This window comes from Girardinichthys multiradiatus, chromosome 1 (genome assembly GCF_021462225.1).
Source record: "Girardinichthys multiradiatus isolate DD_20200921_A chromosome 1, DD_fGirMul_XY1, whole genome shotgun sequence".
Taxonomy (NCBI): domain Eukaryota; kingdom Metazoa; phylum Chordata; class Actinopteri; order Cyprinodontiformes; family Goodeidae; genus Girardinichthys; species Girardinichthys multiradiatus.
The window spans coordinates 49,358,410-49,379,131 of record NC_061794.1 but is presented as its reverse complement, the minus strand read 5'-3'; the positions used below and the strand labels follow the sequence as shown (position 1 = coordinate 49,379,131).

General features: G+C 46.7%; 1 protein-coding gene across 6 annotated transcripts in view; it reads left to right on the top strand.

The window, feature by feature from the left end:
- The window catches only part of gripap1 (GRIP1 associated protein 1), a 51,557-nt gene extending 31,094 nt beyond the window's left edge, over nucleotides 1-20,463 (top strand). For 2 of the 6 annotated variants that reach the window (XM_047363154.1, XM_047363191.1), the window contains exons 22-29: nucleotides 8,209-8,304; nucleotides 9,435-9,491; nucleotides 9,616-9,715; nucleotides 13,741-13,871; nucleotides 14,208-14,324; nucleotides 14,413-14,506; nucleotides 16,021-16,193; nucleotides 16,382-18,305. In XM_047363154.1, coding sequence (XP_047219110.1) covers nucleotides 8,209-8,304; nucleotides 9,435-9,491; nucleotides 9,616-9,715; nucleotides 13,741-13,871; nucleotides 14,208-14,324; nucleotides 14,413-14,506; nucleotides 16,021-16,193; nucleotides 16,382-16,507 — 894 coding nt within the window. In that variant the 3' untranslated portion in view covers nucleotides 16,508-18,305. The other 4 variants (XR_007037969.1, XM_047363165.1, XM_047363175.1 and 1 more) reach the window with 4 other exon arrangements.
- Nucleotides 20,464-20,722: the final 259 nt, after the last annotated feature.

Genomic DNA, 20,722 nt, shown 5'->3' with positions numbered 1-20,722 from the left:
CTTCTCCTGACCTGTAAAAACTCAGACCTTCACAGATCTGCTGCCCTCTGCTTTACTGAAACCTGGCTGAGTGAGAACACCCCGGACTGTGCCCTTCTGATACCGGGCTTTCAGCTGTTCAGAGCGGATCACAACGTTGACTTATTGGGGAAAAAGAGAGGAGGCAGAATCTGCTTTTATATAAACGAAGGTTGGTGCAGAGATATCAAAGTGTTGAAGAAGACATGGAGTCCTGACCTGGAGTCATTTCTCATTAACTGTAAACTGTTTTATTCACCGAGGGAGTTCTCCTTGTCTGTACTGGTTGGACCGTACATACCACCTCAAGGCTCCACTTCAGATGCTGAAAAACAACTGGCTGAGCTGATAACAGACGTGGAGAAAAGACGTCCAGACTCTCTCATCATTGTTCTTCGGGATTTAACAGAGCAAACCTCTCCAATGAACTTCCCAAAAACATCCATCACATTGAGTGTCCCACCAGGGATAAAAAAACATTCTGCACTACTGCTACACAACTTTAAAGGATGCATATCATGGTGTCAGCAGGGCTGCTTTGGGACTTTCTGACCACTCTCTGCTCCATCTCATCCCAACCTACAGGCAGAAATTAAAAGCTTCCAAACCTGTGGTTCGGACTGTTAAGACGTGGACTGATGAGTCAAAGCAGATGTTACAGGCCTGCTTTGACTGCACAGATTGGACTGTTTTTGAAACTTCAGCCACTGATTTAAATCAACTTACTGAGGTGGTGACATCATACATCAGTTTCTGTGAGGACATGTGTGTAGACCAAGACCTTCTGCAATACAGTAACAATAAACCTTGGTTCACTTCTCATCTGAGGCAGCTATGCAGAGATAAAAAGAGGCTCACAGCAGTGTGGACCGGGCCCTGTATTAGCAGGCCAGACACAAATTGACCAAGGAGATCAAAGCAGCGAAGAGAAGCTACAATGAGAAGCTAAAGAAAAGCTCAGATGAAGACGCTTCTGCTGTTTGGAAAGGTTTGAAAAACCTGATTGCCTACAGGAGACCTTCCCCCAATCCTGAGCAGAATCCTCACCTGGCAAATTAGTTGAATGGCTTCTACTGCAGGTATGAAAAGCAGCAGTTCATACCTCAACCCAACTCCTCCACATTCAGACACTAATTCTTGCTGTACACCAACCACCCCGCTACCTTCAGACCCCCTGCCTGCACTTAGGATCTCAGAGGAAGATGTGAACAGGCTCTTTCAGCACCTAAAAACAAGGAAGGCCTCAGGACCTGATGATGTCTCCCCATCATGCCTGAGAGCCTGCGCCAACCAACTGGCCCCATCTTCACCGAGATCTTCAACAAGTCACTGGAGCTGTGTGAGGTTCCCTCCTGCTTCAAACACTCCATCATCATCGCCGTACTCAAGAAACCCACCATCACAGGACTAAATGACTACAGGCCTGTAGCCCTGACGTCTGTGGTCATGAAATCCTTTGAGCGACTGGTGTTGAAGGACATGAAGGACAGAACAGGCCTCCTGATGGACCCCCTGCAGTTGGTGGGCAAACAGGTCAGCAGATGATGCTGTTAACTTAGGTCTACACTTCATCCTGCAACACCTCGACCACCCAGGGACGTACGCCAGGATCCTGTTTGTTCACTACAGCTCCACCTTCAACACCATCAACCTGGCCCTGCTGCAGAATCAGAATCAGCTTTATTGCTATGTTCGTACATACAAACAAGGAATTTGACTCCGGTCCACTTTGCTCTTTGGTTTTGTTTTTGTATTACAGAATAAACATATTTACAATTTACAATATATAATAAAAAGGTACATTTGCAACATCTGTATGCTGTTGTTCTGTACTCTATTAAATGTTCATCAGAGAAACAGCCTGGTGGAAGAAACTGTCTCTGTGGGAAGAACTTGTTCCTGAATGGGATGTAGAGGAGATGATTTGAGGTGTGAACAGCTTCTTGTCATGTCTGCAGTAGAAGCCATTCAGACGGTTGGCCAGGAGACGACTCTGTTCAGGATGGGTGGAGGGGCTCTTGTAGGCAGTCAGGTTTCTCAGACCAGTCCATACAGCTGAAGTGTCACCAGTAGAAAGGTTGTTCTTCAGCTTCTCACTGTAGCTTCTCTTAGCTGCTTGATCTCCTTTGTTAGTTTGTTCCTGGCCTGCCTGTACCACGCCCAATCTCCACTGCTGTGAGCTTCTTCCTTTTACCTGCGCAGATTCCTGAGGTGTGGAGTAAATCATGGCTTGTTGTTCCCAAAGGTGCAGAAGGTCTTGGTCTGCACACACATGTCCTCACAGAAACTGATGTATGATGTCACCACATCAGTTAGTTGGTTTAAGTCAGTGGCTGAAGTTTCAAAAACAGTCCAGTCTGTGCATTCAAAGCAGGCCTGTAGCGTCTGCTTTGATTCCTCAGTCCACTTCTTAACAGTGTGAACCTTGGGTTTGGAAGCTCTTAGTCTCTGTCTGTAGGTTGGGATGAGGTGGATTAGATAATGATCTGAAAAACCCAGAGCAGCCCTGGTAACAGCATGATATGAGTCCTTTAAAGCTGTGTAACAATGGTCCAGTGTGTTTTTATCTCTGGTGGGACTTAATATGCTGTCTGTATTTGGGGAGTTCATTTGAGAGGTTTGTTCTGTTAAAATCTCCCAGTATTATGATGAAAGAGTCCGTGTATTTTTTCTCCAGGTCTGTAATCATCTCAGCAAGATGTTTTTCAGCAGCAGAAGTTCAGCCATGCGGTGGAAAATATGAGCCGATTATTATAAACGAGGAAAACTCTCTCAGTGAATAAAACGGTTTACAGATTATGGAAAATGACTCCAGATCAGGACTACATGTTTTCTCCAGCACTTTTACGTCTCTGCACCAACCTTCATTTATATAAAAGCAGATTCTGCCTCCTCGTCTCTTCCCTGATAGCTCCACGCTGCGATCCGCTCTGAGCAGCTGGAAATCCGGCATCAGCAGTGCTCTGCTTCATGTCTCGGTGAAGCAGAGAACCGCTGATTCACGGAGGTCTGAGTTTTTACCGGTGAGGAGAAGCAGCTCGTCCATCTTGTTGTTTAGAGAGCAGACATTTGCCAGGTGGATTGAAGGCATTGGTGTACGAAGTCCTGTTTTGCGGAGCTTTACCAGCACGCTTTCCCCTTAGACACTTTCGCCCCAGTATCACATAGAGTGCCGCAGCTCCGCTTGTCAGGAACTCAGTGAACCTCGGATTGATGAAAGATGGTGAAAAAATCCCAAGAGAGGACTCTCTGATGTTGAGAAGTTCTTCTCTACTGAACGAGACCACAGGATTGTAGCTCGAAAAACATAAAAACACACAAAATACACAAATAAAGAGAGCGAAGCTCCGAGGCAGCCATCATCGGCGCCATCTTGGTGCTGCAGGACAAACTTTCCCAGTTGAGCGTGCTTTACTCCACCTGCAGGTGGATCACAAACTTTCTGATAGACAGGAAGCGCCACCTGAAGCTGGGAAAACAAATAAATCTCTAATCTCAGGACCATCAGTATCGGTTCCCCTCAAGGCTCTGCTCTTCTACTTAAACACCAACAGCTGCACCTCCAGTCACCAGTCCGTCAAGCTCCTGAGGTTTGCGTATGACACCCCCCTCATTTAACTTATCTCTGGGGATGAGGAGTCTGCAGGAGGGAGGTCGACCATCTGGTGACCTGGTGGAGCCAGAACATTCTGTAGCTCACCGCTGTGAAAGGAGTGGAGAAGATCATGTGCTTCAGGAAGAGCACAGCCCCACCCACCCCCATCATCCTGTGTGACTCTTCACTCTCCATTGTTGGCTCCTTTCATTTCCTGGGCACCATCATTACTCAGGATCTCAACATCAGCTCCCTCACCAAGAAGAATTGGCACAGAAGGTTCATGCTGCAACTGAAGATGTTCAGCCTGCCAAAGACTATGATGGTGCACTTCTACTCCACCATCATTGAGTCCATCCTCACCTCCTCCATCACCATCTGGTATGCTGCTGCCACCATCCGGGACAAGGGCAGGCTGCAGCGTACCATTCGCTCTAAAGAGAGGGCTGCATGCCTCCAGGACTCCGAGGCCAGCAGGAAACATTACAGGTGACCCCTCCCACTCTGGACACAAACTGTTTCAGACCTCCACTTGAGGCAGGAACTCCCCTCCAACCTGAAGAGGACAAGCCACCCTTTTCCGGTCGAGAACCATGGCCTCGGACTTGGAGGAGCTGATCTTCATCCCAGCCGCTTCACACTCGGCTGCGAACCGCCCCAGTGCATGCTGTAGGTCTTGGCTAGAGGGGGCCAGCAGGACCACGTCATCTGCAAAAAGAAGAGACGAAATCCTCTGGTCCCCAAACCAGACCCCCTCCGGCCCCTGGCTGCGTCTAGAAATCCTGTCCATAAAAGTTATGAACAGGACCGGTGACAAAGGGCAGCCCTGTCGGAGTCCAACATGCACTGGGAACAGGTCCGACTTAGTGCCGGCAATGTGGACCAAACTCCTGCTCCGCTCGTACAGGGACCGGATGGCCCCTAATAAAGGGCCCCCGATTCCATACTCCTGGAGCACCCCCCACAGGGCATCACGAGGGACACAGTCGAATGCCTTCTCCAGGTCCACAAAACACATGTGGACTGGTTGGGCAAACTCCCACGAACCCTCGAGTACCTTGTAGAGGGTATAGAGCTGGTCCAGTGTTCCACGGCCGGGACGAAAACCACACTGCTCCTCCTGAAGCCGAGGTTCGACTATCGGCCGGACTCTCCTCTCCAATACCCTGGCGTAGGCCTTACCAGGCAGACTGAGGAGTGTGATGCCCCTGTAGTTGGAACACACCCTCCTGTCACCCTTCTTATGAAGGGGGACCACCACCCCAGTCTGCCAATCCAGAGGCACTGTCCCCGACTGCCACACAACGTTGAAGAGGCGTGTCAACCATGACAGCCCTACAACATCCAGAGACTTGAGGTACTCAGGGCGGATCTCATTCAACCCCGAAGCCCTGCCACCGCGGAGCTTTTTAACAAACCTCGGTGACTTCAGCCTGGGTGATGAAAGAGTCCAACCCCGAGTCCCCAGCCTCTGTTTCCACCAGGGAATGCGTGATGGCAGGATTGAGGAGATCCTTGAAGTACTCCTTCCACCGCCCGATAATGTCCTCAGTCGAGGTCAGCAGTCTCCCACCCACACTGTACTTCTCCATGGCCTCACCGAACTCCTCCCAGGCCCGAGTTTTTGCCTCTCCCACAGCTCGGGCCGCAGCACGCTTGGCCTCACGGTACCCGTCAGCCGCCTCAGGAGTCCCACAAGCCAACCACAGCCGATAGGACTCCTTCTTCAGCTTGACAGCGTCCCTTACTGACGGTATCCACCACCAGGTTTGGGGATTGCCGCTGTGACAGGCACTGCAGACCCTACGGCCGCAGCTATGGGCAGCAGGATTGACAATAGATGCGGAGAACATGGTCCACTCTGACCCTATGTCTCCAACATCCCCCGGGATCTGGTCAAAGCTTTCCTGGAGGTGGGAACTGACTGACAGCTTAACAGTTTGGTTCTTGTTTGAAACATTTGAAAACGTCCTTACCGCTAATAGTGATTAGAACAAATCTGCGCGGATTTGATGTCTTGTGTTTCTTCTGGATATTAGCCAGACACACTCGTTGAAGCTCGATGCTTAGTTGCAAAGTTTGCTCACCTTCACTTTGTCTGATTCTCGGTATGTAATGAAAACCTCTCGCTTTTGTTTTTACACCCTTGAACCCAACAATACACAACCGTCGAGGTTTACTTACGTGCGACCAGATGAAGTGAAAAGCTGCTTCAGGGTTTTTTGAATTATCACAATGGCGGCAGAACCCCCCGGATGTAGACGTGCTACGTCGTGTGGAAACTATCTACTGAGAATCTGTGGTTAGACTTGAAGATCACCGTTTACAAGTGAAAACCATCCAATATGAAGGAGCTGGAGCAGCTTAGCCTTGAGGAATGGGCAGAAATCCCAGTGGGAAGAGGAGGCGAGCTCATAGACTGATCCAAAGCCACTTGCAACTGGAATTACTGCAAAAGGTGGTTCTACAAAGTACTGACTTTAGGGGGGGTGAACTGTTATGAACGCTGAATTTTTCTGGTATTTTGACTTAATTGTTGTTCACAATAAAAACTAATTCATCTTCAGAGTTGTAGGAATGTTCTGTAAATGAGAAGGTGACGACTCTCAGAAATCCACTTTAATTCCAGGCTGTGAGGCAAACAAAACATGAAAAAGACAGGGGGTGAATACTTTTCCCAGCTGTGTAGGTACTATATTTGTTAGTTTGTTACAGAAGTGGATGGCTGCCATTTACCACTAGGGGGAGCAGAAGACTGTCAAACTGTATTTATTGGAGCTGAATCCTGTTTCCTGTCTGTCGGACTGGTTTTGGGAATTTTTCTCCGATGTAACTAAAAGGACCAGAAGAAGTGAAGCCGCCCGGCTAAGCTGGTCTCAGAGCAGCTTGTTCTGCTCTGTAAATATAAATAAATCAGCGTAGGAGTGTATTGTTGGTGTGTGTGCTCTAGTCAAATGGGTTTCTAATTAGTGTTGTCGTCTCCATGGTAACACAGAGAGGTTACAACCATTTTAGCAGCAGATCAGAGTGGGGGCTTTTCACCATCTGTCAGCATGTTGCAGTCTGAAGCCCAGAGAAGATCATCCTTAACACCTGCTGGTGCTTCCCAGTGGTTCCAGTTTAAATTGGCACCATCACAGATGTATCTGAGTCAGAGTAAGGCATGGAGGCTGCATAGCCACCAGGGGGCGATGCACATGGTTCCAGCCTCTGGATTTCAGTATAACACAGGAAGGATAAAGCCCTGAAGCAGCGGGACATGATACCTTTAAAAGCTTTCTAATTGAGCTCAGTGAGCTCATCTGTGAGCTTCTGTTTCCTGTATTTGGGCTTTTTCTGGTACATCAACTGTTAAAGATGGAGGGATACTTCCAGACAACCTGGAAATAACTGCAGCTCTTCGCTGCCTTCAGCAGTGTGGTTGTTGAGGTCACAGCTCAGGCGGTGGGAGTGTAATGAGTTGGCTGCGTGTCCCTGTGACATCCTGCAGGGAGCAACGTTCTCCTGAGACGCAGGGCTGATTACGGGCTGTTATCGGAATGCTAACAGTCTGCAGAACAACCAGGAAACTTAATGGGAAAAGTTAATTAACGATGGAGGAAGTGTGATTAGTGACCAAGCTGGAGCTCTGTGGGTTGGCTTTCAGGTGTTTTCTGTTGGAGCTGTAGTGACTGTTTGCTTCAGACTGGACTTGGTTTCAGGGATGTTCAGAATGAGGCCTGTGAGTTCTGATGAACCAAACTGAGCTCAGAGCTGCTCACAGAACCATCACATAGTCCAGCAGAACATCTCCAAATCTAGCAGGAAGTCTTTTTTTTCTCCCACACGTTGGTTAAGATGTTTACACCTGGAGAAATTAGAGCTAAGAGGGTCCGTCCGTCCAGGCTTTCTTACAGCCTTATATATACCTTAGCGCCACCTGCAGACTACTTTACACAACCCATACAGGCTGTCCGAGGCTGTAAAACCTCAGAAAATGAACTCTGATCCGATCCTGTTCAGTTTTTGGTTTCAGAGTTTTGAAATGTTCGGGATTGTTCTGTGTCTGTGGTTAAATAATTATCATCTTTATTGGTCATTGCACATGTACATTACAACAAAATGTGTCCTCTGCATTTAACCCATCCCTTACAGGGAGCAGTGTGCTGCCACTGTGAAGCGCCCGGGGAGCATTGTGGGGCTAAGGGTCTTTCTCAGGGACCCAGAGTGGTAATCTGTGGGATACGAACCTGGCCCCTTGTGTCCCCTCCAGAACACAAACTTCCTGTTCTAACCACTAGGCCACCACTCCCCCGTAAAGTGTGTGACGTTGCTGAGAATTAGCAGCTGTTTCCTCCAGAAGCTCCTGTTCCTCTCTGAGCTGCAGCTAGCGCCTCTCTATCTGACAACGTTTGTCTAATTCATTAGCAGCAAAAGATTAGAGGGAATTAAATCCAGTTTCTTCCTCTGAGCGGGTCTCTGGGTCAGATGGATTATGAGTGTGGGTGCATCATGGGAAGTAGAGATGTTCTTTCCTTAATTCTGAACTTTTCTTCTGGGAGACAGGCTGTCCTGTTGCCTGTCCTGCAGATGTGAGATGTTCTTGTTTTCTGCAGGAGAAACAAGCAGAGGTGGAGGGATGGAAGCAGCAGCTGGAAGAGGTGGGAAAAGAGAGGGATGAACACAGTGAAACCATCAGAAAACTCAAACAGGTGAGAAGTCTGGAATCATCGCTGAGGGGTTTGGGTCAGACCTCTGCAGGTATTCAGTTAAACCAGAAGCTTCGACGTCTTTTAATAGAACTTTATGTGAGAGACAAGCAGAGAGTTGTGGAGAAGTGAAGAGGAGAAACATGAATCATTGGTTTCAACATGTTTACAAATAAAAATATGAAAAGTGGCGTTGATCTGAATTCATCATCTTTTAGTCAAGCTGCGTTAATTTATAAATGTTTGACAGGAACAACGGAGATGAAGAAACACCCGAAACATCGAAAACACAACCTTTCCCTCTGACACCCGGAAATAAAGTCCAGGGCGGCCACCTGCCTTCAAAACGTACCTTCTGTTCCTGGCCTCAGAGGTTCTTTAGAGAACAACCAGCACCACAAAGACCAAGGAACACAGCAGACCGGTCAGGGAGAAGTTTAAAGCAGGGTTAGGTTCTCCAACGATATCCCAAGCTTTGGACATCTGCCACAGCTCTGTTCAATCATCATCTGAACATATCCTTTGTCTTACCCACGTAAAAATGTCTCATTGGTTGGAGTTGATGGGAAGATGGATGGAGCTAAATCCAGGACAATCCTGAAAGAAACCCTGTTAGAGGCTGCAGAAGACTCACCTTCCAGCAGGAGAACCACCCTGAACATACAGCCAGAGATACAATGGATGTTTAGATCAAAGCAGATTCAAGTGTTATAATGGCCTAGTCAATGTCCAGACCTAAATATGAATGAGAATTTGCGGCAAGACTTAACAAACCAAGATCACAGAAGTTCTCCATCCAGTCTGACTGAGCTGGAGCTGATTTAAAAAGAAGAAACAGTCTGTAGATGTTCAAAGCTGATGGAGACAAACCCCAGAACACAGAGGTGGTCCTACAGAGTTTGATTCGGAGGGGTTGAATATAAATGCATGCTACACTTTTCAGATTTTTATGAGTATAAAAGTTGAAACCATGAATCATTTTTGCTTCCTTGCGCTACTTTATATTGTTCTGTCACAGAAAGTACTGTGGACCCGTTAGAGCTCTGAAGCTCTACGGTCCACGGATATGGGCTCCCGTCACTATCTTCTCAGCCACTGAAACCAACAATCCATGCTGTGTTTTTATCCTGCAGGAGATAAAGGACACTGTGGATGGTCAGAGGATTCTGGAAAAGAAGGGCAGCTCAGCGGTGAGTTTACTGGCTGCGGTCAAACTGTTTCAGGCCACATTAAAGCTACAGAACATAATATGAAGATTAAATTACGAGCAGCCGTGCATGTCAAATAATAATTAAAATGTGACTGTCGATGCAGCTGAAGGATCTGAAGCGGCAGCTGCAGTTGGAGAGGAAACGAGCAGACAAGCTGCAGGAGAGACTGCAGGAGATCCTGACCAACAGTAAAACCAGGACAGGTACACACACCTGAGACTGTCACAGCCTGCGGGTCTAACTGGGTTCAGTGCAGGGTGTGAGCGGGTTTCAGTGTTGTAACGCTGTCTCAGCATGAGTGTAGCTGCAGGTCTTCAGAAGTCACATCAGTAACTGCTGTGGAATCAGAAGAAAGCTGGAGAATTGTGGTCCAGGTCTAGCTACACCTGGACTTTAAAGATGTCAAGAGGCAGGGGTCAGCGTGGTTCTGGTGGAGGGAAGGAACCAGAGGTTGACCGACCGAACTCACAGCAGAACTACATGATTTCACCGCACAGTCAGAGCAGCTTTGTCAGAATGAGGCAGAAAGACTCTGTTGATGTTGGTCAGCAGCTTCATGGTGGCTGCTTGCATTGATGGTCATGAAGTCTCAGCAGAGTCGCAGTGATGAAGACATGGATTCATTAGGAACACTGCAATCCTTCATACAGGAAGAACACAATGAGGCCTGCATCTGTTTCAATATTCAGTGATTTAGTTTCAGATCAAATATTCAAATTTGTTTCTGGGAAGGGAAAAATGTCCAAAAAAGTAATTACTCCCATTTCTAAATCTTTTTTTTGGTTCAGCTTTAGCAGTTAGACTCTACCAGACACTACCAGATCTGTAGAGTCAAGAAAACACTTAACTGGAACCTGTCTGATGACATGAAGTAGGTGAACTGATCTCACAAAGCAGCACATCGTGTCCTAATCTAAAAAAAAAATCAAGAGCAGATAAGAACCTTCCCAGGATTGACCAACCTTTTAAATTACTCCCAAGATCTCATCAAGGACTCATCCTGGAGGCCACAGTGGAACCCAGAACAACATCTAAAGCTCTACAGGCCTCATTGCCTCAGTTAAGGTCATAGGTCATAAAGAAGAGAGTCTAGGTAGAAATGGCATCCATGGGAGGCCCACAGCCAGGAGGAAGAGGCAGAGGGAGCATCAGCATCTTCTGATTTGGTTGAAGGTGTGACAGGAGAGCTGTGGGGTGTCTATGTAAAGTGCTGTGGCCTTGTGTCGCTGCAGCCCACTAGTTCAAAGGTCAGCTTTATGACATTTTGTATTTGGGGAAACATTTGAACACAAATTTGAATTGTTTGAACTTAAAACTGCAATGGAAACAATCTTCCCCATTAAAAATGAAACAGAGGAATAAAAACCATTCGTCCTAATCTCAGCACCACCAGAACATGAACAGAACTCCTAATCGTACTCAGTTTAGCATGAGAGAAACATTTAGGCTATTAAATAACAACCCTAGAAGCGTTTTATAATCATCTTTATTTGTCATGGCTACTTGTAAATTCTGGTGAAATGAGTCCTCTGCATTTAACCAGGGGAGCATTCAGGGTCTTCCTCAGGGATCCAGAGTGGCAGTCTGTGTGTCACCTAGAGGAGAAGCAGAGAAACCGCATGTACCTGACTGGAGCAGATTCTGACCAAACTATGCAGGCTAGCATGCAGAGGGTTCCTCTCAGATTGGTGCAGATGTAGCTGCATGTAGAGGAGGCTCTGTATGTCTTCCAGCTGGTGAGATGGGTGGGTCGTTTTTATTTCAGCTGCCATGAGGGTCTTTCCACAGGGTTTAGAAGAGGGTATGGAGGTAAAGTTGGTTTTTATTCCCTGAGAACCCGTCGATGGCCTGAAAGGTCCTCCTCAACTTCCTTTTACTTTTAACAGTAACTCTTCCTTCAGTAAATTGTCTCCATACTCTTTCCTGACCCTGACCCACACCCACTCAGCCGCACCTCCTGCTGACCACTTTGGACCTCAAGTCTCTGTTGGCCTCAACCTGCCATGGGTGCAGTCCTCAGCGTCATGTTTAATCCATGAGCCTTGCTGAATGTTTCAGAGCTCAAATTCAGACATGCTAAAGTATTCTGCTGCTTGGATGGCACTGCCTTAAAGAGACAGGTCTCCTCACGTGGGGCTTTATTGGACCCTTATAGAGGACTTCTGAAGGGAGAGTGTGCTGCTCCAATGGTTTATTACGTCATTCTCCTGCAGACAGTCTGTAAGGAGACATTTCAAGGATTACTCGATATCCTGATAGGAGTCTGGGGCATTTTTATTTCTTTGCCATATTCTATATTTCACTGCCTTCTCTGGAACATTTTTGGCCTTGCAAGGCACCACGATTGCAGAACCAAAGCCCTAAAAAAACAGGTGGTCTTTAGAACCCGTTTGTTTACAGCTAGTGAGACATTTGACTCTTCTCCAGGCTCCTCTCGTCTACTCAGACAGTTTACAGCAACAAACAGGAGATGTCTCGTGGTTTCTTGTCCATGGCTCTTCTGTAGATCACCACTTTGGTAGACAGCTGTTGTCTTTAGATGTGCTTCATGAATTAACTTGACTTGACACTGAGTGCTGTGTGGAACTGCTGATGAATGGATTTTGGAGCAAAGCAAACTTTGAATGTTTTCCTCATGATGGATTCATGATTCCTCTCTGCTGGTTCTGAGACATAGAAAACATCCTGGAGGTATCTACAGCGCTTCACTTTTCTTGCAGCGTTGTTCTGAAATGGATTCAGTTCAGATTTTTTCCTGAAAATCCCACACACAGCATCCCATAATGACAACGTTGAAACGTCTTTTATTTTTGCAGATAAATAATAACTGAGAAACTGTGACATCACAGCTCTGCTCAGTGATTTGTTGTTGCACCTTTGGCACAGGTTTGGCCCACCTATGTCTGGGCCGTTTGACCCATTGCTCTTTTCAGAACCTCTCAAGCTCCATCATGTTGGAGCAGATATATCGTGCACAGCCAATTTCAGATCTCCAAAAAATGTTCTGTGTTCAGCTGGACCACTGAAGGACCTTCAGAGAGTTGTCCTGAAGCCCTTCCTGTGATAGCTTGGCTGGATGTTTGAGGGTCATTGTCCCCCTGAAAGACAAACTGTCGGCCCAGTCTGGAATCCAGAGTTCTGGAGCGGATTTTCACCCAATATGTATCTGTACATGGCTGCATTCATCTTTCCATCTAACCTGACAAGTCCCCTGTCTCTAAAAACACCCCACAGCATGATGCTGCCACCACCCTACTTCAATGTAGGGATGGTATTGCCTGGCTTCTGTACCAAAGTGTTCCAACTTTGTCTCATCAGACCAAGGGATTTTGATTCTCATGGTCCAATAGTCCTTCAGGAACCTTTTGGCAAACTACAGCAAGGCATCCATCTGGCTGCTCTATCAGACAGAAGATGGAACGTTCTCCTTTCTCTACAGAGCAACACTGGAGCACTGACAGTCACAGTGAGGTTCTTGGTCACTTCCTTGACTAAGGCCAGTGTTATGGCCGCAGTCGTAGCACCAGCCAGCTCTAGGAAGAGTCCTGGTGGTTCCAGTCTTCTTCCATTGAGCTCATTAAGAAGCAGAACGTTTTCTGTAGCCTTCCCCAGATTTATAGCTTGAGACAATCCTGTCTGAGAGGTCTACAGATATTTCCTTTGACTCCATGCTTGGTTGGTGCTCTGCCATGCACTGTCAGCTGTGGGACCTACAGACAGTTGTGACCTTTTCCCGATCCTGTCCAGTCAACTAAAGTTAACAGAGGTGGGCTCCAATGAAGATGTAGAAACATCTAAAGGATCATCAGTGGAAAGAAGATAAACCTGACCTTAATTCTGAGCTTCATGGCAGAGGGTGTGAATATTTATATACATGTGTTTTCTTGTGTTTGTGTTTTTAATATATTTACAAAAATTCAAAAAGGAGGAGAAACATTTTATCAAAGAAACTTTGCAACAAGTCTGTAATTTTCCAGGTGCTCTGTAACAGAACCCTGTGGACTGGACCGGATGCTTAGATGCAGTGAAAGCGTTAGGTTCTGGTGAAGGTTTCCACATCTGTGCTATGTTTCATGCGTTCCCTTTGAAGGATGGAGAGACAACAGAGCTTCAGACTTGGTCCAGCTGTAGAAAAGATTGTTAGATACATATTAAGACTATCAGAGACCTACATGTACTTTAACCCACACAGTTCTGTTCAACAGTTTCATCACCCTTCACCTTTCAGGTCTGGAGGAGCTGGTTCTCTCTGAGATCAACAGTCCCAGTCGGACCCAGCAGACCGGAGACTCGTCCTCCATCTCCTCGTTCTCCTATAAGGATATGATGAAGGAGGCTCAGCCGGCCAATCAGAACAGGGTGGGTAAAACGTCTTCAGCTACAATGGATTCATTTCAGTGTAATGCAGAAGTACTTTATTAATCCCAAAGGGAAATTAAATGTTGTTGTAGCTCATATTATGAAGGTTTCTTCAAAGAGACGTTGTAGATGCTGATGCAGATGTTCTCAAGGTCTTTCATAGTTTTTCTTTGAATCAACAAACTTCTGATGTTGGAGTTTATCTGCAGCGTCACAAAACTGAGATTTTAAAGAGTTTAACATTATGAGGTGTTTGGAAACGTTTGGTCACACAGTTTAGTGTGTAAACACCTGAGATCATGCTGATGAGGTGACCTCTGACATCTTTGTCGTCAGTCCGGAGGAGGCAGTCCTCAGTCCCAGCGTCCTGCTGAGCTCTCTGATGATGAGGTTGGGGAGCTGTTCCATCGGCTTGCTGAGGTCCAACAGGAGAAGTGGATGCTGGAGGAGAAGGTGAGGAGCTGCGTGTCGCCATGGAAACCACTGTTATGCATGTTGTTGCACATAAAACCTGAATGCTGCTAACTTCTTCCTGTTGAAGGTAAAACATCTGGAGGTGAGCTGCTCGTCCATGGCTGAAGACATCTGCAGGAAGAGCGCCATCATCGAGACCTACGTGATGGACAGTCGCAGAGGTGAGAGCTGAACGTCCTGACTGGTCTGATACAGAACCACCTGATGCAGGAGTTGGATCAGCTGCAGGGATGTTGGTCTGGCTGACCATTTTCAGCTGCTGTTCAGAGTTGCAGCCTGAGATACCAAGACTGTACGAGTTCTGGCTCGGTTCTGCATGTCATGATATTCATGATTGCCAGTTAAAAGTTTGTTCTTCCCCAAACAGTCAGTCAGGTGGATCCTGATGGGTCGGTTTGATCCCGGTCAGTCAGTCAGTCTGGTCGGAGTCTCTTCTCTCACAGATCAGGTTGTTGAGGTAACCTCTCTTCCTGCAGATGTTTTATCTTCACCAGCACAGATTACCTGCTGTCCTCCATCAGCTCCTCTTATTCAGAACACAAGGTCCAGTTAAGAAAAACATCCCGTCCTAAAAGGTTTTCTCTTTATTGACTCTAATAACCACTGCTGAAAATTATTTGAAGGTATCTGACAGATGATGGGAGCCCTTTAGGAACATTTTGCTAAATAAATGAGCAGCACCAGACTGCTGAGGATGAGCGTTTTTCCTGGACTGGAACATCGGGTTGATCCAGGTGGAAGCTGAGACCTCCTCATGGTGCCAGGCTTTTATTAACAGACCATCTTCTGCTGGTGGTCGTTTTTGAAAAGAAAAACACTTAGATCAGAACTTCGTTCAGAAATGGAGGACCTGTGTACACAGACAGACTGATTCTCCTTCAGACCTCAGAGGAGCGGAAAGTTCCCTGGTCTCTAGAAGTACCGAGTACTTTCTGTTCGATCACCATGAAGCTCAGTTCTCTGAGGAAAGGTGCTGAGTAAATGCTTCTGTTCTTCCTCTCATGCTGTCTTCAGTTGTATGTCTGACTGCTCTGACCCTCCTCTTCCTCTCCATCTCACTCCAATTAACACCCTGGTGCTACTGGCTGTAATGGGCGGTAAAACTGGGCGTGATGGTCTGCAGCTCCTGGTTTCATCAGGCCAAGATCAGGAATAAAAACGGGACTTTGTGATTCTGAGGTTCAGCTGTGCTGCAGCAGAAACCAACAGGAACCCTGTCAGGTACTAAGAAGCTGCGTCCTCCTCAGAACTTTAGAGATGTTCCCATTTGAAACTGTGATTCAAGTCCTGCAAGATTCCTAGTCTCATACAGACATCTTCCTACAACACAAAAGTGACCTCCGTAAGGAGCTCAAGAGGTGAAAATAGGTGTGTAGCAACACCTGTCCCAACCTTTAATCTGGTCTTCAGCTGCAGTTCTCCAGAGTTTCTGAAGGTCTTTCAGGGCTTCTCTTTGAGATTCGTTGGCTGGTTTTCTTCCACTCCTTGTAGCCCACTGTTCTCAGAGATCTTCCCCTGAAGAGCTCTGAATCTCTGACTGCTATCCACTTCTTCTCCTGACCTCCTCTTTATTTCAGCAGTGCTGCATCCTCATCATCAGGTGGTTCCAGCAAGCATTTTACTTCCTGCGACCAGCTGCACTTACTCACTCCACTTCTCTTTCCTTCCTCCTCAGACGTGTCGGGCAGCGCGGTTGGAGGTCACGCAGGCCCTCAGGGAGACAGAGGAGGTCTGGGCTCGGTCCTCAGGGATCTGGTGAAACCTGGAGACGAGAACCTGAGAGAGATGAACAAGAAACTGCAGAACATGTTGGAGGAGCAACTGACCAAGAACATGCACCTGCAGAAGGTAATCATGCACAGACACTCAGATGAACCAGATATTCCATCAGTTTGTGGTTCTGACTAAAGAAGAGGGTTCTTCATCAGCACTAGGAGTCACTCCTCAGAGTTCAGCAATGATTATAGATGATGATGATGATGTTCAAGGACTAACAGATAATCCGAACCACTGTCGTTTGTTACGTTTGATAACAGCAAGGACAGGATGGCCTGAGCTTTCGTGAATGCATCATGGTTACGGAAGGATTCTGTTCTGAGCTGCAGCAGAACCCTGCAGAACTGACTGACAGGAACAAACTGAAGGTTCTGTTTTTGCTTTGAAGATCAGCCGTGATGGATTCTGGGTAATGTGGTTGCCACAGAACTGCTGAGTGGGTAAGAGTTCCCATGGCAATGGGCTTGTGTAGGTGGGAGCTAAGATGAACATCTGTCTCCATGAGGAACCTCTGTAGTCTGTTTACAGAGAGTCCAACAGAGCCAGCCTGCAGAACCCTGACTGGTTCCGTTTAATCATCACAACCAAGGTTATTTACCTTTACTAGCGGCAGCGGTCCAATCCCTGCCCAGACAAACACGGGGGGAAGAGTTGGGAAATGTCAGCAGCAAAGCCTTGTAGAAGCATGCAGGTGAAACTACTAGACTGTAGTTATGAAAAATGACGTCATCAGATTAATGAAACTGAGAAGGTGATTTTAAAAAAGCTCTTTTGTAATTGTAGATGAGGAAACAAGAGAGTACTAGAAAATGGAAGAACTGTATTACCAGCAGGGGTGTGTATACTTATTGAGTGTGTTTGAAGCAGTGATGGTTATAAAGTCTTAACAGCTGCTGGCAGGAAGGACCTGTGATAATGCTCCTCTGTGCACCTCGGATGCAGCAGTCTGCCACTGAAGGAGCTCTGTAGTTCTGCAACATTTTCATGCATGGGGTGAGAGATGTTGTCCAGCGGTGATGTTATGGTTGCCCAGAGTTCTTCTGTCTCCCACCATCTGCACCGGGTTCAGAGGGCATCCTAGGACAGACCTTTATTTATTTTTTGTAGAATTGTTTCGGCACTAGAGGCCTTTATTTTTGACATTAGGCAGACAGGTAGGAGGGGCAAAGAGACATTGTGCAAAGGTCGCCGGGTCCGGGGACTCGAACCCGGGACGGCTGATTCGACGACTATAGCCTCTAAATGTGGTCGCGTGCTAACCCTTACACCACCAGCGCCGCGCCCAGAGCTGGCCTTCTTGGTGAACTTATCTATCTTAGCTAAGCTGCTGCTCCAACATACGACACCATAGAAGATGGCTGATGTCACCGCAGAGTCAAAAAGGTCTTCTGGAGCGCCCCCTGTACTCCAAAAGACCTTAGTCTCGTCAGCAGGTGGAGTCCGCTCTGACCCGTCCTGCAAAAAGCATCATGGTGTGGCTTCAGTCCAGTTTATTGTTCAGGTGAACAACCAGGTACTTATTAGAATGGATGTCCACCGCTGTGATGCCCATCGCAGGTGGGCATCACCTGCAGGCCTCCACCACCAGCCCCTTGTTGGTTTGGAGGTGGTTCTGCCAGTACCAGTTCACAAACTCCTGTGCCCTGAGTCATCCTTGCCTGAGATGAGGCTGACAATGGCAGAGTCCACAGAGAACTTCTGTAGATGATAGGCTGGGGAGTTGATGGAGAATGTAGAGGTTGAAGTAGAAGAAGAAATATGGTGGAGGAGCAGGAACCAACAGCTGCTATAAAACCTAACTTATACTTTATTCAAATTAATAAAAATTAAAGTCTAAACAAAACTACAGATATAATAAATTCTAAATAAATCAGAAATTCCAAAAGTCAGTTTCAGTCTCAGCTGATCTCAGATCTGCAGCAGGTGTGCTCTTCAGGTGGAAACGAAGGCTCTCTGTTGGGTTTTATCAGCAGACCTGAGGGACCATGAAGAAGATCGCACAGGTTGGACTACGACCAGTAATGACTTCAGAAGCAGCTTTAATGAGATGTTCAGGAAGCCCAAAGCAGACACTGTGGAGGATCTCCATCAGTGTGCATGCAGCTCAATGTTCAGTAGATGTGTGTCTTCAGCATGATGTGTCCTTGGAACAGCATCTGTAAAGTAAACTGATTGACCCAAACCTCCCTGTCTTCCTGCAGGACCTGGAGCTTCTGTCCCAGGAATTAGTCCGGCTCAGTAAGGAGAGCAGTCCAGGTGGCAGCAGTGCAGTTGGTTCTGGATGAGACTATAACCCGGATCTATCCTGCTCGCTTCTTTCCTTCTCACTTGCTGCATTCACATCCTGCTGTGGGCTCTGTCTACTGCCTGATGCCTGTACAAGCTCCTGGGTGGGACTAGATGCTGGATTGTTTTCCATCTGTCTGTTCATGAAGCAGAGGAACCAGAGGGTTACAGAGATGGAGAAGACTTGGACGAGCCAACAGGAGCACTGACGACCTAAACAGCTGCTCTCATTTCATTTGTCTCTGTTGAATGTACTGTAATTAGACTGCACCATTCCTATCTCTGGGTCCGGCTATGTCCTGGAAAACTCACATTACAACTGACTGTCAATCTTAGAGCATGCTTCAAACTGACCTCATTTGTTCCTGTGTGCATTAACTCTGGGACCTGACTATGTACTGGAATCATATCTGAAACAGTCACCATGACAACTGAGCAGAGATGGATTGGATTTACAGTTTTAACGCATTTATTGATCGATCAGCTTTGGTTGCCATGGTTACTGACACGTTCCTCCCACGTTCACCTGAAAACACGACGCTCCTCACTACAACATGTTTCAACGATGGAACCCAAAATGTCCAACCTCAGTACAGATCGAAGCACCACAGAAGCCCAGGAAGACAAACCAGGCTAGTTTCTGCCACTAGATGGCGCTAGAACCTTCTGTTTACCAGTTAACCACCAGCAGCAGATGGTTCAACTGGTTCCATCCAAATATCTGCTCCAGTCTAGGTTTAGTTTCATCACCGAGAGGCAGAAACGTTCTGAATCACTCTGTCCTCTGGGTTTATAAAGCTACACATTTGGTTCTAAAAGATTTTGCCTGGATTCTGTCTGTAACCACAAACAGAACCACACAGTCCACTGATGCATCGTCCGTCCTGGGTGTGTCACAAAGAAGATCTGTTTTATTTGATGTCTTGGTTCTGAAACTGTATCAGGAACCGAAACTGAGCAGACCGGATTCTGCAGAACAGCTGAGGTGTTGAACAGGTCCACTGTAAATAGTGATCCATTCAGCAGGTTCAGGGTAGGTTTCTGAGCACCAGATCAGGTTTTGGTTTGTGTTAAACGTGGTCACACTGGGTCAGTCTCCAGCGTTCCAGACATTTATAAATGTCTGGAAAAGATTGAATGGATCCATTTTAAGTTTGTAGGTTCTATGGGTCCTGAACTGTAGAACCTAGAACTATGTGTGAAGTCCACAGAACCATCACCCTCCTGTAGATGTTGGTGTAAAACAAGAGGTTCCACTGAATCTTTTAGGCGCAAACAGATGGTCTTCTAAGTTGGATCTGTTGACCCCTACTAAAGCAGAACCCATTGAAATGGATCAGTGAGTCCTTGTTCTGCTGACGTTTGTTCTCTAGCATGCTGTGGTCCAGCTGTCTGACATGTTCTGGAACTCCTCTGATGCAGAACTAGAACCGCCTCAATCAGTTCAGACAAGTTATGAATGAAATTCAGAACAGAACACGATGTTTCCATTCTTCCTGGATCAGCTGCTTGAATGCTGGGATCATTGGTTTTAACTGGATTCAGAACTGCTGCTGATACTGGTTTTGGTTGGATTCCTCAGACAGCTCGGCTTTTTTCTGGGCTCTGTCTACATACGAGATTTACCTGGAAATGTTCAGCTTCTGTCCGGCTCAGTCTACTTTCAGCAGAACTTCCATTTTAACCACATTTTCACAGCAGGTTTTTAACTTTAGGGTTCTGACTACATCCTGGGATTCACTCTGCTCCTGGCCGGCTCTGGCTACATCCTGGACTCTGTGTTTTGGACTGGCATCGTCCCGGCCCACTCAGGAAGAAACTCTCCTGTTTTTTGTACAGCTTCAGGAACTTTGAACTTGTGATATTTTCTGAAACATCTGAACTCTGAAGAGGTTTGTGTGACGTTTGGCTGAACTGGGATCAGATCTATGTTTGTGTGTAACATCTGTAAATAGTTGCAGTGATATGAACAATGAACTGGTCTATTTATGTCTAATCGTCATGACGCTAATTATTGTATCTATGGAGAGATATAAAATACTGTCTGCAAACAACAGCATGCTTCTGGGTTTATTTCTGTTCGTAATTTAGATGAGAACCTTTCTCCAGAAACAGGAACGAGCCGGTTATGGTTCTGATGTCAGAACAAACAAACCAAAACAGAAAAGCTCTGGTGCTGACTCATCTTTTCCTGTTTCATCAGATCTACAAAGCAGAATTTTAAAAAAAGTTTTAATGTTCTCGTTCTGCTGATGGGTTCTGGTTCTGGGTTGTCAGGAGGAACAGACACATTTTGTTCTGGTTCTTCACGCCTC